The sequence below is a fragment of the Anneissia japonica genome, unplaced genomic scaffold, assembly GCF_011630105.1.
Source record: "Anneissia japonica isolate Jap-2015-1 unplaced genomic scaffold, ASM1163010v1 scaffold2652_len1590060_cov184, whole genome shotgun sequence".
NCBI lineage: Eukaryota > Metazoa > Echinodermata > Crinoidea > Comatulida > Comatulidae > Anneissia > Anneissia japonica.
Genome location: NW_022699919.1, coordinates 376,684 through 392,059, shown reverse-complemented (window position 1 = coordinate 392,059; position 15,376 = coordinate 376,684). Strand labels below are relative to the sequence as shown.

The 15,376-nt window shown below is 34.8% G+C and overlaps 2 protein-coding genes across 3 annotated transcripts in view; both read right to left on the bottom strand.

Moving 5' to 3' along the window:
* The window catches only part of LOC117103166 (acetylcholinesterase-like), a 7,431-nt gene extending 2,443 nt beyond the window's left edge, over positions 1-4,988 (bottom strand). The window contains exons 1-5 of the mRNA XM_033243671.1: positions 4,142-4,988; positions 2,709-2,927; positions 2,479-2,625; positions 1,173-1,813; positions 153-331 (exon numbers count right to left, since the gene is read on the bottom strand). Coding sequence (XP_033099562.1) covers positions 153-331; positions 1,173-1,813; positions 2,479-2,625; positions 2,709-2,927; positions 4,142-4,498 — 1,543 coding nt within the window. The 5' untranslated portion in view covers positions 4,499-4,988. The remainder of the gene's footprint in view (positions 1-152; positions 332-1,172; positions 1,814-2,478; positions 2,626-2,708; positions 2,928-4,141) is intronic.
* Positions 4,989-9,056: 4,068 nt separating this feature from the next.
* LOC117103234 (dTDP-D-glucose 4,6-dehydratase-like) overlaps positions 9,057-15,376 on the bottom strand; it is a 22,446-nt gene continuing 16,126 nt past the window's right edge. Inside the window, exons 9-14 of one of the 2 annotated variants that reach the window (XM_033243799.1) lie at positions 14,350-14,402; positions 12,877-13,003; positions 12,164-12,249; positions 11,338-11,451; positions 9,983-10,084; positions 9,057-9,489 (exon numbers count right to left, since the gene is read on the bottom strand). In XM_033243799.1, coding sequence (XP_033099690.1) covers positions 9,436-9,489; positions 9,983-10,084; positions 11,338-11,451; positions 12,164-12,249; positions 12,877-13,003; positions 14,350-14,402 — 536 coding nt within the window. In that variant the 3' untranslated portion in view covers positions 9,057-9,435. The remainder of the gene's footprint in view (positions 9,490-9,982; positions 10,085-11,337; positions 11,452-12,163; positions 12,250-12,876; positions 13,004-14,349; positions 14,403-15,376) is intronic. The other variant, XM_033243798.1, reaches the window with a different exon arrangement.

Sequence of the window (15,376 nt, the reverse complement as noted above, 5' to 3'; positions counted from 1 at the left end):
TTTTTTTCCCCCCCCCCCCCCCCCCGTTTGAAAAATTTTGGATCCGCCCTTGACTAAATTTGGAGCTGGCAAAGAAATCCAGAAGACTAGACTTGCAGTAGGCCTACTGGCGCTATTATCCACTAGTTTGAAAATACAATACAAGTACATACCTGTATAAGTTGCTAATCTTGGAACATAGTTACGCCAAAAGCTACAACCGTCTGCTCGAAGTGCACGCCCATTTTCCATCTCCTTAGATAGTTGTTTGTATTCTAATTCTGGTAGAGTAAATTTCGGCCATTCGGGATAAGGTAAATTTTGTATTGCACTAGAATTTCCGTTTGGATTGCTGGAACAGATAGTTTTTACAATAAAAAATTAAAAAATATCTTATGATTACTTCTTGAAGACTGAAAGATACTTGCCGATTATGATGGATAATATTATTATTTATTGGACACATTTGTATCAATGGCACAGCACACGTTAAACAACACCTAACAGTGTATCCCGTGTTACTTGGCTGATAGACCGTTTGTCCATCAATTTATTTGTCTTAAATGAGTCTACGCTTGGTGTGGCGATAATGTCTTCTGGTGCTTACAACCCTTTCTCAAATTATCTGATAGGCGTATATATGTTTCAAGAAGCGTATTTAAAGAAGCACTCTAAAGTACCATGTACCGTTACAAAATGTTAATCTTTTCTCAATGTTCATGATCCACGTGTTTGGAACCCTAAGTAGTACTCTTCAACAATCGATTTTTGTGGTTTTCTTTAAATGCAATTTATAAACATCTAATTATTTCCACAGTACGGCTTATAATTCAATGCATGCTAGTCACCTTATAGTTTTAGTTCCATTATGTTTTGTTATAATCATAGCTTTTAATACCGGTAGCATTTTTGTTAGGGGCTGTACAAACAGGCCATTGGCTTTATTAATGCCCTTGCCCATAAATTGGTGGCTGAAAAAAATATACATAAAAAATTTTAAAAAACAAAAAACAAAACACTACCAAGCCAAGCAAGAGCGCTACATACAGTACATGTCAGTACAGTGGGCCTTAAGTAACTGTTTAGAACTGCATTCGCCTGGTGCTATAAAGGACCGTTTATTGCAACAACATCATCAATTAGCAATAGCAATGACATAATTTTATAAAATATAAGGTAAATATTTTTCTCACCCATAATTAGCGAAATTCGCCCAGTATGTCATGAATTGGACGGCCATTTTCTTTTCATCTTCCGGTTGCTCTCCATACCGGTCATCAAATGCATCGTTGAACCCCCAGCCAAACATGAACGGTAAATCTTCCCCGTGAGTTGCACCCATCCATTTAGGTCCTACCCTTTTTTTCAGCGTCCAGACAGATGTTTTTGGTACATGGGTCATCTCATAGCGGTATACATCGTTTCCATTTACCACATGCGCCCTGGCTACGTCATTGGCTGGGCAAGCAAATGACTGGTCAGTAGTAAGTTTAACAAAAGTCTCAAAGTGATCAGCGTTAGTGTCATCCACGATGGTCCAGTCTAGGTATTGTTGTTCAATCGCATCGGCTGTGTGTGGGTCTTTGTACCAGTATACAAACTCTGGAAATACTTCACGAAATTCAGCTAACGGCATTTTTGGTGGGTTGCGGGTAGTGAGGAATGCGGGATAAGCTCGCACTGCCCACAATGTACCCTCATCTTTGTTGTTACCGATCATGATTTTAGCTGACTTAAAGTTGCCATTTTCAAGAAGTTTTGTCGGTTTATCAGCGAGAAAGTACCCATCGACCGTCGGCACAAATGGAATGACATTTACTGTTTGAAGTACGACCTGATGGTAGAAGAAACAGAGCCATAAATACTGTGCAGTAATTATTGATATATTTATTTGCTATGATTTATTATTATTATTATTTATTATTATTATTATTATTATTATTATTATTATTATTATTATTATTATTATTATTATTATCATTAATAATAATAATAATAATAATAATAATAATAATAATAATAATAATAATAATAATAATAAGAGTTAAGAGTAATATACTGTATTTAAGAGTAGTTAAGCCTAGCTTAAGGTAGTTAGGGACGTCCTGGGTACGACCTTAAACTCCATCCGGTCGAAGAGTCGGCGAATAATCTGACAACCCTCTCAAATATGTCTTAGTGGCTGCTGAGGGGAGGGTGTTTATGGTCACCCAGCAGCAAGAAAAACCAATAGATGAACAAAGGGCGGATGAGCTCCTCGGATTCAACGGCCAACCATTAATTAGTTTAAGGAATAGGAGTAGTTTAGTCTCGTTGTTATTTGCTATTATTATATTTTATTGTTATTATTTTATTGTTATTTGCATTTTCTGAGTTGGCCTATATTATTTCTCTGTAAAGCGCATAGGGGCAATGTGCAATATGCGCTATATAAATATAACATTATTATATTATTATTATATTATTGATAATAATAATAGGCCTAATATATGGACCTGCCTTTCTTTGCGCTTCTAAGATCTCATCTGTTGTTTTATTCCGAAGGCACGTTATAAAGTCTCTTGATGTTTGGTAGTCACAATTCAGGTCACGGCCGACGCTTCGTCCATCTTCAATGGCCTTGTTCGTGTCCAATTCCACCGCCCGACGTCAAAACATTCAGCGCCAGCGAAGGTTTCGATTGTTAAACAAAGTCCCGTGACTAGAACTGTATTACACAGTAATTATACATTACTGTACTGCGATACACTGAACAAATAAGATAATATTAGTAGGTTGATGCCCTCACCGGTAGTTAAAAACCCAAATATACCAAGTCGATAATTAACATTAATGATTATAAGATCTCCAACAACTGACAGGACCGTAGGGTCGAACTCCGGTTGCGACGATGTTCCAACAACAAATGCACCTCCGTGAAACCACACCATAACAGGTCTCAAACGTACCTACAGAAAAAGACCAAACATCTAAACTACTAAAAAGACATTTCATTTCATTTTTTATTTTGTTTATTATCTCAAAACATAAAAACCAGAATAACAAGAGTTTCAAAGAAAAGAAAAAGACAGGAACTCAAAACTGAGCTAAATCAATTATCAATAAACGGAACACAACAGTCATATAACAAAAAAACAAAACAAAAAAGAAATAAAAGAAAATTCACAATTTATATACTGTACATAATTATTTGAATTGTTCTAATTTTCGTCCATGGTAGCGACGTTAATTTGTAAATTGGTCTAGGCCTGTCCGGTTATCTATTGTTCATATCAATTATCCAACAGTAAGCTAGAGTAGAGGTGTCTCATGTTTTGACTGCCGATTTAATTTTGTTTTATTTTTAATGATACTTAGAAACTGCGATCCCTCTGACTCAATCTCTTACCCAACTTCCACCTTCTCCAATCCTTGCCATGCTTCACTCTCATACATTTCATCTATCAATATTCCACTTCCTCTCTTATGAACTGGACCCTTCCTTATGCAGTATCAACAACAATCACTTGCAAGTATTCGTTGTCAATTTCTTATCAAATTTTATCAATTATTTAAAAAAAAAAATGCCTGTTAACTTGTAAGAATAATATTTTTGGTTGCGCCTATGTACCTCCGTATTTATTGATTTGGTGTATGACTAATTTTCATGAGGTTATTTGATTACCGGTATCTTAATATTAGGCCTAATCATGCCCGGATACTGCAATCCTCGTCAGCCTAAGTTGTAGGCTTTTGTATTTATATATCCCTTAAATGATTTCGAAAACCATTATTATCGTCTATCTCTCATCCTCGTAGTTATGTAAAAGTACGGCCACACTGGTTTTTCTTTCATGTAGATGCAATAATTAACACCAACCAAGGATGTGTGCTTTGAACTTTTAGAGGCAAATCAATAATTGTTCACTGCTGCTACAAAATGAAAACACAATTCAAACATTTACATAGTGATAAAAAAAAAAAAAGATTGGCAAGTATATGTGGCACCCAGCTAATAATTGTCAAACTTAGTTTATGTCATCTGTATTAATTTCATAATGTGTTACTTTTTGGAGAAACCTGGTGTACTCTACTATATACTTACTGCTGAAAATAAAACAAAAATACTCATTGATTCCATGGAGGAATAAGATCTATTTTATTCCTCTATGTTGATTCTTACCGTTTCACTAAAAGGAACAAATATATTCAAATAAAGGCAGTCTTCGCCAGTTTCCACCGATTGAATGTTCGGATTAGTTTGCGGGCATGCATTTCTGAATTCAGTTCCGTTCCATATCTCAGGGCTCCAATATCTTTTTGCTTCTGGTGGTGAGAATCGTTTTTCACCGATAGGGGCCTCGGCATAAGGAATGCCGCGGTAAACATCGATTGTCCGATTTACATTTAGTATGGTCTCATCGGTGAAAACCAATCTTGTCCCCTGTATTGTTCCTTCTTCTACGGTAACAATATTCCCCACAGCACCCAGTGCAGAGTAGACCAGCACGACAATTATTCTTACAGTCATTTGTTCCATTTTGTGTCTGCAGTTCTACTGTAATTCTAAATCTGGATGATTTGAATTTGATGGGTGTACAATGGACTTTGAAGCTGATAACTCGCTATCAGAAATGATATAAGTAGGCCAAGAACAAAAATAATCTTGTAGCGTTATCAATGTTGCTTGTTATCTGAATTAAGCCTAGGCCTTACTAGGCAAATGCACCGTTATTATGACATCATCATAATCATCAAATAATTAACTAGAACTACTACTCAGAGTAATGCTTCTTCAAACAGAATTAATTTGGATATTAACGTGAAAGTGAATATGAACATTGATTCCTTAACAGGGGCGGCGTAAACATTTAGGTATTTGTCAGGCAGAAGAGTGCACACCAACCGATTTTTTTCAGGATTTAGCACTTCTATCGGAAATAGCACTCTCAAACTTCAAAAACGATTTTCGAAGTATCATAATTTGACAATGTAAAATACATATGAAGCATTTCGATTTTTATAAATCAAATACTATCACACCTTATTACTCCCTAATAGCTTGCATAATCACCATGGAGACACTTTAACGGTAAACACGTTTAAATTCTCTCACAGAAAAATGATTGAGAAAATTAATTATGGAAGGAGTACCGTAACTGTAATTATTAATAGGCCTACCTGTAATTATTAATAGGCCTACCTGTAATTATTAATATGCCTACCTATAATTATTATAAAACGGCAAACAACATAGACACATTACGCTGTAGATCAGTCACTAAAGGTGTTACACTATCTTACGAATAAGCAACTTTATTTCCTGTCTGATTCAGTTTTATAAAAATGTAATTAATTATTCTCTTTTAACTACAAGGATACCAGTAATTGATCTGATATTTGATAAACTCAAGTTAAATTCAAAATATTTTCAGTTGATCTCTATTTATTGTCCTTTCTTAAAGCTAAAACACTTGATTTCCTCATTAATTCTGGTATACAAACAATTCTAATCACTAACGGGAAAACACATTATAAAGGTATTTCATGCTAAAGTGGTAATTTCGAAACATTAATTCTATCAAGCACAGAAACCAAAATATAATACAACAAAATATGCAACCATTGTAATAATAGAAATTTTTGAATATTATTTTGAATAGTATTAAATTGCTACACAAAATAACTCGAACGCTATGTTTTATTGGCTAATGAGTTACAGTATGTTTCTTTTACATAAATATTTAGCCTAAAGATACAGTATTGGATGCCAAGTTTGATGTAAACAAAAGATTTCTTCTAAAACGATACCAACTAGTGTACTGTACATCTAAGCCTATATAAACATGAGAATATGAAAATATAGAATTTATTATTCAGAAATGCATAGAAGAATCTCACCAAAAGTGATGCGGTAGTTCAGTCGAGACCAATAGAATAGAAACATGTTTAGAATATATATAAATATTGCACAGCGTACTTATCACAAAAACAATAATTATTCAATTTTCATAATGACTAATAATAATTAAATATTATAATAACATCAACAGTCCTAATAATTGAAAGCACATGATTCATTAGGAACGAAATAAAAACCTGAATCAAATTACAATAATTTAATCAAATTAATATGAAATAGTAATAATCAGCACTAAAGAGCAATAATCAAATAGTGTGTGAAAGTGGCAACAGATAATATGAACAAAAACGTTTGATATTAGATTCCAAGCTCATTACTTAACGCAAGTGCATGGTGTACCTATACATTTGCGCACTCGGAGCACCATGCTAACTCAGTGTATTTTTTTTGTTCGTTCGCTGCTGGTGTTGTACCCAAACTGGTTAAATATTAAAATTTATGACATAGTGGTTGAGATGCTTGCCATACATACTCAAAGTACTGCAATCAACTCCTAGTAAAATTTACCATGATTTTCGTGAATAAAATCAGCTTCGCTAAGAAATAACGAAATCTAACCTCTATATACAATATCAAGTTTTATAGAAGAAAAAGTATATGAAGAGATATAGAGCAATAACTATTTAACTTCTATCCAGTCTACTTTCAGCACTCTTAGATGCCAATTCACTTTCGTTGTTGAAGCAATAGGCAGGGGGTCATCAAATATTCATCATTTACACGAGAGTACAAAACATTATGATAGCAGAGGGGTGTATGTACTATTATGAAAATGAGAAAAAAAATATGATCTAAAAATTACAATACTCATCATTTCATTATACACTCTTTTAAAACAAGAGAGGTCACAAAAAATTGTATTCTCTTGAAAATGATGAAAAAAATGATAGGTGACCCCAAAATTGGAAGCATTTAAAATTCCTGACCGAATAATACAATACATCCATTTACATATATTTATAATGAAATAAACATGCAAAATTACATTATACTGATATACATACAAAAATACTTACAAATATTATTGAAATATCCAGAGCAAATTTTCCCACTAATCAAAATTGCAAATTGTGTTATAAAGGTTTAGTTTTATTTTTCAATCGGAATCACTTTTGTTACAGTGGCACTGTAATAAAAAGTGACTTCGCTAACCTATCCTAAATCTAAGCAGAAGAATAACAGTGGTTGATACAGATAAATCTTGCATCCAATGAAAATTAAAACAAATCAAGAGACATGAAAAATAAATAAAATATGACTTAGCTATTACCTACCCTAAATCTTTCAAAAGAATAACAGTGGTGGATACCATTTTAATAGCTCATTTACTCGATTTTAGAGTCTATTAATATGTCCAAAATACATACAAGGTTTTTTTTCTCCCCGACGAACTGTAGTTTTTTTCCCCCAACTGGCACCATCCCTGGGCTATATTCTTTGTTTATGTCTTGAACTATGACATAGGCTTTCACAGCTACAAGTATTACTGTGTCAATCAAACTTAACAAGTAACGAATCAGAAAAGGTCCAGTAATGCAAACTAACACATGTGTGTATGTATGTTTACTGTCCTTCTGTGCCACTTAGCAACAATATCGAAGGGATGGGCCTTTTTGGAAGGTCCACTGCAATTGAAACCAACAGACTTAAAGCTGAAGCATATTAAATTATATGGGCGTGGAAGAGGACTTGTGTTTCTGATGCAGAATGTATACACAAAACAGAGATTATTACACAATTTAACAGAGTGAATAAAGTAAGAGAAACAACAATGACATAACAGGAAGAATCAATATCAAACATTCAAAAAAGCTGGTGAATTTAAAAAAAAAAAAAACATTATGTAGATTTCTCAACAATGATATTAATAACATACTGGATTTGATAATTAGATTTTTACTCTACTATACAATTAAATCAATCAATGACAGACCATACAACCACTGAAAGAGAGTAATGAAAACATTTAGAGTATGCAACATCTACACAAAATGAAATAATATAGCAGAAGATGATGATATTCTATTATCAGCATCTCCTTGACGACTACAAAACAGACAATAAATAATGCATTCTAACCTTCATCATTACAATAAATATTATTAAAAATACCCAATCAATTCAGTGTTCGAAATAAGGAAAAACTTAAAGTTGTCTGGCGGACAACCTAGATGGAAACTTTGGTTGTCCGCAAATGTTTTTACTTGTCCGTATATTATCTGTTGCTTGCTTCATTTTTGCCTTGCACTTTTTTCCCTCCTGCTTTTGTAGCACTGTCGGAGCATGGGTTTGGGTAATTTACACTGCTTTTAGTACTAGTATTTGATAATTTTAATTTCTCTCCTTTCCATTATGCACCTTTGGCTCTTAGTCACCCTCTGTAACATGCTAACCTGCTTTGTAACATAGCTGCAGTGCAGGGTGAGTGCTTTCTGTATGTATGCACATGAGTCATTAGCCAGGCTCCATCACTACAGGATAACCTGGGGGTTTGGGTTAGATGGAATATGCTAACCTGCTGCTTTGAATGAAAATGAAAATTGCTTTTCTTTTTCTTTGCCTTGTTGTGCGCCCATAGAGCTATTAAACAACTAGAGTGCTGACAAGATGGCGCAGCAATGCAGAGTTATGTATGTCTACCATCCAAGATGGCCGTAGTAGTAAAGCGCCACATTCAGGCTTTAGTATACATATTATTACATATTAATAAGCCCTCTGACTGACTATTATTTCATTAATGATAATGAGTAATGGTAATAACAAATTATTAAACTATTGTAGCCAAAACGAGGCCAAGTGGAGCATCTTATTCAAAAATATAGTACCAAGGAAAGGAAATTAAAATTGTGTACATTACACCCAAACACCGCAACGCTCGAGTTTCAAACATACGGGTAACTACAGTAGCTGTACTGAACTTTCTGAGTAAATTGAGGGCGTAATTACAAACGATGGTGCTTAGCGAAATTTGATTGGCTAAATCAATGGCAGCCATCCTGGATGGTACACACACACAGTTCTGCGTATTTCCAACATCGAATACATTGCGGTTAGTGCGCTAGTATTCTTATTATATCTCTATGGGCCCGCCACAGTATAAGTAACGCTCGAGAGGGCGCCTCAGTTCAAGTCTCAGACCAAAACGCAAGAAAACATGTGATTTGGCGAATCCAAAATGGCTGCGCCAGTGACAACAAGGCAGTAAAGTTCGGGAGGCAAAAAACGATTACTTGAGGTGCGGTTTGGGTCCAAAATTTTTTGGTTGTCCCACGGACAAGTTGCCCTATAGTTCTGGTTGTCTGTGGGACATTTTGGTTGGCTGGGACAAGCGAACAAGCCATATTTCGAACACTGCAGTTATCATATATAGAAAATTTAGTTACAAATTATTGTTATAACAGACAGAAAATATTCTGTGGAAGGTTCTTTAATGTATAGACTAAAGGTCAGGAAAAAGGTTAAAGGTTAGAAAATATTTTCAAACTATGTGATTTTCGTATTCCAATGTAGGCATTTCCTAAAGAGCATAGTATAAATCCATTGTAACACTGTAATCATGGTACCAAGTTTTTTGGGAATATTCCCATTTCAACGTAGTCTTTTAGAACCTGTAAAGAAGGAAAAAAGAATATATGGGTATTATAAATTGTCATCAATTTAAATAACTCTCGAATAATAATATCTTTAATATCTTTGCAGGATAACAATTCATTCATCTTAGTTTTTTGAATGGGTTCATTCAAAGAGAATACAAGGGGCAGCCCTAGTCCCACCCCTCCCCCTCCCCAGTCATGATGGGCTGATTTTGATGACATTAGTACTTCCATCACTTTCACACTGTTAGACCCCTATGTCATCATAAGCCAAAGCCTTATGACCATCATTTTCCCCACTTACACAAGAAAATCTCTGAAATTGTAGGAAAGTTTTTAACATGCCCCTGAGAATGCAGGAAAGTGCATATTCAAGAATCTAGGAAACAAAGTGTTTTCACCCTCACCTCCCAAAAATGAAATACACATCCCCTCCCCCTTTCACAAAAATCTGGATCTGACCCTGGGGCTGTTTGTTTTGTACTCCAGTGTCTTAAAGTTTGCTTACCGCTCTAAGCGAGTCCATTGATACGTGGGGGTGTTCATACTGAAATCCAGTGGCCTCAATTTTTCTCCCATCCAAGTATAGGTGCTTGTTGTACAGTAACTCCTACAATGTTGCAAATAAAAAAATAAACATGAAAAATTTACAGATTTGTCTATTAATGAATCAAGGGTAAGAAAAATGATGGAAATTTCCTCTTTTGTAACTTTATGTGTTCGAATAAAAATTGCCTATCTGTTTTAATGTAACACTTTTTAAACAAATTTTGTGATTGCACACACCTTGTGAAAAAATCTATGTTTGAATATCAGACTACAATTTGCGAGTCGCCAGGTGGTAAGGCAAGGGTGTTGCTAACTACAACTTTTAACATAAGCACTAGTTTGAGATACTTCTCGCCAAGGGTATAACCAAGGATTTTAAAATGGAGGTTCACGGTACACTTTTGTTTTGCAAGAGTAGGTGGTTACCCCAATGCTGTGATTCATTTCAGCTCCAGTAGTTTTGGAATGAGGTTAACATGAATCTACTAAGCGCCTATCTACGGCTACAAGGTAGTCACAGCCATATGTAATTCAGCACAATGACACTGCGAGTTGTGTGTTATTCTCCTACATTTACACACAACTATGAAGAAGTACAGTATTATTATCCTCCTGGGCTGCACTCCCAAAATTAGATTTTAGATTCTGTTTGTACTATGGCATTTGTTTGCCAGCCCCAGGTGTTAGAAATGTTAGCACCACATTGCAAAATTGATATGAATGAATAAATATAAATGATAACAGTGATGAGAATGTGGTAGGTGGTGGTGGCAATAATAATGGTGATGGTGGTAATGATCAGTGGCATCACAGAGTTTGTGGGGCCCTGGCGCTGACTGTTATTGGGGGCCCTCATATATGCCATGTTCAACAAATTTGCAGACGTGAGAATTTTGTTCTAAAAACCCTCCCTTAGGCTGGGAGTGTCTGGGGCATCCCCCAAAATGTTTTTCCCTAGATACCCGGAAATGCATCATTTGCTACTTTAGGGTTGTATTTTTACGACTGAAAATCAGTTAGGAATCCACATTTTTTTCCTGAGAATGCATATTTCTGCCATCCACGATCGAACCTAAAAATTTAATGTTTCTCTTACTAGTTTTTCGATCAGATCAGATCAAAGTAGCTGCATCAATAGCATCAAGAATACACTGCCAGCTGCCACGGGTGCGGTTCATGTCAGTAGGATGATGAATTGGATGATGGTTGAAATGATAGTGTTGAAGATGGTGATGAAGATGATGATGATAATGACAATGACATTGATGATAATGCTGATGATAATAAGAATGGACATAATCATAATAATTTTACCTGATCTAAGTATGGGCTTAATGGTGTGTTTTCAATACCATTTTCTTTGCAAGCATCAGACCATGGTGCTAAATGTTTTTCATTAGATTCCTCAACAATTTCTGTCATGTTCACCTGAAAGAAAAAACATTCATATTTAATTTTTCTTAAAATGATTAAAATGAGTGGAATTATACACAAGAGCACTCTTAGATGAGGTTAGTACAAAATAAAATCCTAAAATAATGCAGTAATACACAAAAGCTTATGCATACAAAACTCTTAAATGAATGTGACATAAAATAAGTGTGTAATAATAGATAGAGCCATGTTAGTCTTTTAAACGTATGAAATAAAAACACTGGTGGGTAGCACTTCAATTATTTAATACACAGGCTTTCGCCAGCAGTCTATGCTGGTTTTATCAGGTGTAGTGACATGGTACAGGTAAAATATACACAGTATAAAAAAGTTATGCTATTATAAAAAAAAACGTAGGAAGTATCGAAAATGCTCCTGCTACTAAATAAGTGTGGTTATGAGTAAACTCTTACTCATAACCAGTGTTAATATAAGGTAAAACAATTTTGAATAGTTGACATTAAATGAGTGTGTTAATGAGTAAACTTTTTAGTGTAATCATGAAAGTGTTCTTATAAATGAATGAGAACAAATACATGAGATTAATCCTAAACGAATTACACGAGTGTCCAAATGAATAATATCCTGCAATGAGTGAGAACATATTTATAGTATATTTTATATATAGATAGGTACTTATAAACTGGTGTAGGCTACTCTTAACTGCAGTGTGTTCTTAACAGAATTCTCATTGCTAAGCACTAACCCTTGCAAAGTTTGACATCAAAGTTCCAAAGTAATCGTGTTGAATTCCAAAAAGACGACAAACAACATCTGTAATTGTTCCCTGTGCTGAAACATTGGAAGGAAACTGTACGTCACAAACACAAATATATAAGTTTTGCGCTTATAATAACATATCTAAAAGCTGGGACAAACTCAATCCAGTTGGAGGCAATTGATTTCACACCCTTATACAATATGCCAATATAACGTTAGTATCTGACGTAAACACAGATCAATATGATACGCCCTCTTCTTAAGCATCTTAAACAACAAGACGAGATTTCCAAACAAGATACTTTATATTATTAGTTACACAAGGTGATTAGCCGAGCAGTTAAATCAGGGGCACCGTAACCTTCAGCTCTAATATTGGCGCTGGTTCAAACGACTCACTCGCCAATAGTTCCAGTTCCAGAATAAGTCTTCTCGGATAACAACTTTAAACCGTAGGCCCAGTGTACGCATTTGGCTCATGTGCACTTTAAAGAACCGAGACATCCCTCGAGAAGAGTAGGGGGTAACCTGGTGTACTGGTCCATTAACTCCCCTGTTGTTAAATGGATATGCCATGTAGGACAGTGATTAAGTTCACTTATTGGCATATCCTTGGCTCTCGTGCCTAAAGAAATGAAAATGAAAACACTTGAACTCCAAAAAAAAAAAAAAAAGGGAATCAGTTCAAAATCTACTCACTTGTGTCTGATTTATCTACTAGGTTGTACACTTCACCAACCTCTCCTTTCTCAACCAGATGCCATAGACCCCGACAGACATCGTGCACATAGACTGTATTCATTTTCAAATCTTTGCTCCAAAGCAGCTGTTAACAAAATGAAACAAATTTTCCTTTCAAAAACTAATGATATTGATAACAGAAACACAATTAACACTGTAATTTTCAATTTTGAAGTGATACAAATGCTTTAAGATTAATAATATTATTTCTATTATATTTACCAGTATGCTCAGAATGCATTTTCCAAAATTGTTCTTTTTGCTACAAAGGCCAGGCATGGGCTAATATCCACTTAAAAACTAACAGACACCAATACAATATTAACATAGTATAATTTAGATATATGCCAAAAATGTTAGTTGGCAACAGTAATAAAAGTATAATAATTCAAAACATACCAGGGGCATAGCAAATATAACTTATTTATATAATTTTTATTTTCATAATTTTTACACTGAGATGTAAAGCAAACATCATAAATGTGTTGGACTAAATTGTAACTATGGAAGGATCTATTCGGTGTAAACACTAAGGATAACCCACGAAAGTTGAAAGAAGACTTATTTCCAGTGGGGTCCTTCTGGTGGTAATTGGGCAGTACACCGGGAAATAATCCCCTACTCTTTTTCCGAAGAGTGTACTGCGTTCTTTAATGTGTACATGGGCCATAATGCACACAGGACCAAGGGCTTTAAAATATCTCATCCTACAAAGACGGTGCACTATCGTAACTTGCATTTCAGCCCTCCAGCTGAAATACTAGAGAGAAGCGAAGAGAATTAAACCGGGGACCAAGAGATCTCCACGGTTCAGCGCACACACAGTGGCTATCACCAGTTCAGCCGACTGAGCTAAGCTGCTGAATTGCAGCACCCACCACTCTAGCTCGTAGATGAAAGTAGATCTGCAAAATCTAGTGTATGCAGGCAGATGGTAAGAATTTGTAAGAAGCAAGTGAAATACTGCAGTACAACAGGAAGCCAATGACCTGGTAGTCTAAGTGAAACATTTCATTTTCAATTCCTCCTCAAAATTAAAGTCAAGTGAAACATTTCATTTTCAATTCCTCCTCAAAATAAAGTCAAAGTCAAATTTATTCATTCATAAAAAAGGAAATGTCATTGCTTGTTTACAGTATAGAAATAAATTCTTTAAAATTTTGATCAAAACTCAAGTTTCCAAAGTCCTTGGCCTTACATTAACCCTACATCATCAAAATTAGACATTACACAAATTTTCATACAGCATTTTTAATTTGGCTAGAGAAAAGTTTAACCTTTAACCCATATATTATTATTTTTTAAATTCTTTGTTAAAAATCATTATTACTAGAGGTACCTGCTATCTATAAGACACTAAAAAAATACATTAATATTAACTATTATCTAAACAAATGATAATGACAGATATAAAGACAAAACACTGAATACCTTCATTTTTTCTTGCAACTGTTTGTAAACTGCACCAATTATTAACCGAGGAGCTGAAGATAAAAAAAATACAAAATACAAAAAGTCAAGAAGTTAAAAAAAATACAAGAATATTTGGTAGCTACCACTACCGAATAACTATACCAACTATATCATTATAAAAGAATACTCCAAGAATTGAAATGCAGGCCATCGTGTTGGGAATACGTGTATTTCTGATCTTGGAGTATGTATTATACTTTCTTATCTGAGATTAATCAGTGGACCTTTCAGTTTTTGGAAAATGCTCCGTAACATTTTACCCTTTAGCGCGATAGGGAAACTAGGTTTGTTTAAGAGAATGTATTCTTCTTTTCAATTGTAAAAACTTTTGTTTGTATCCCTTAATTTCATCTCCGATACAATGAGCCTTACACATGGGACCAATCTCACCCATAAGATGGTGAGCTGCATTTACTTTTGGCCCTCCAAGTGGGAAACATAGAGTTATACTGGAATTGAACCAGGAACCATAAATCTCCCAAGATTCAACCTACTGATAAGGTGGTATATGTTGGAAGTAGTAAAGTGTGGATTGATGGGAAGGGGGAGGGGGAAGGGGATAGAGATAACTGTAATAGAATGGCACTTACTCAATCCTATCTTGTCTGCAATTCCATATACTATTGCTGGTCTTACTATCATGTAGTTCAACCTGAAAATAATTAAAATTTCAAGACAAATGTTTGACAATTGCATGAAGCTTACTACTACTGCCCCGGTGAACAATCATGGGCGTCTGTCTCTTATACACATCTAGATGTGTATAAGAGACAGGTCCAAATGAATAATATCCTGCAATGAGTGAGAACATATTTATAGTATATTTTTTATATAGATTGGTACTTATAAACTTGTGTAGGCTACTCTTAACTGCAGTGTGTTCTTAACAGAATTCTCATTGCTAAGCACTTACCCTTGCGAAGTTTGACATCAAAGTTCCAAAGTAATCGTGTTGAATTCCAAAAAGACGACAAACAACATCTGT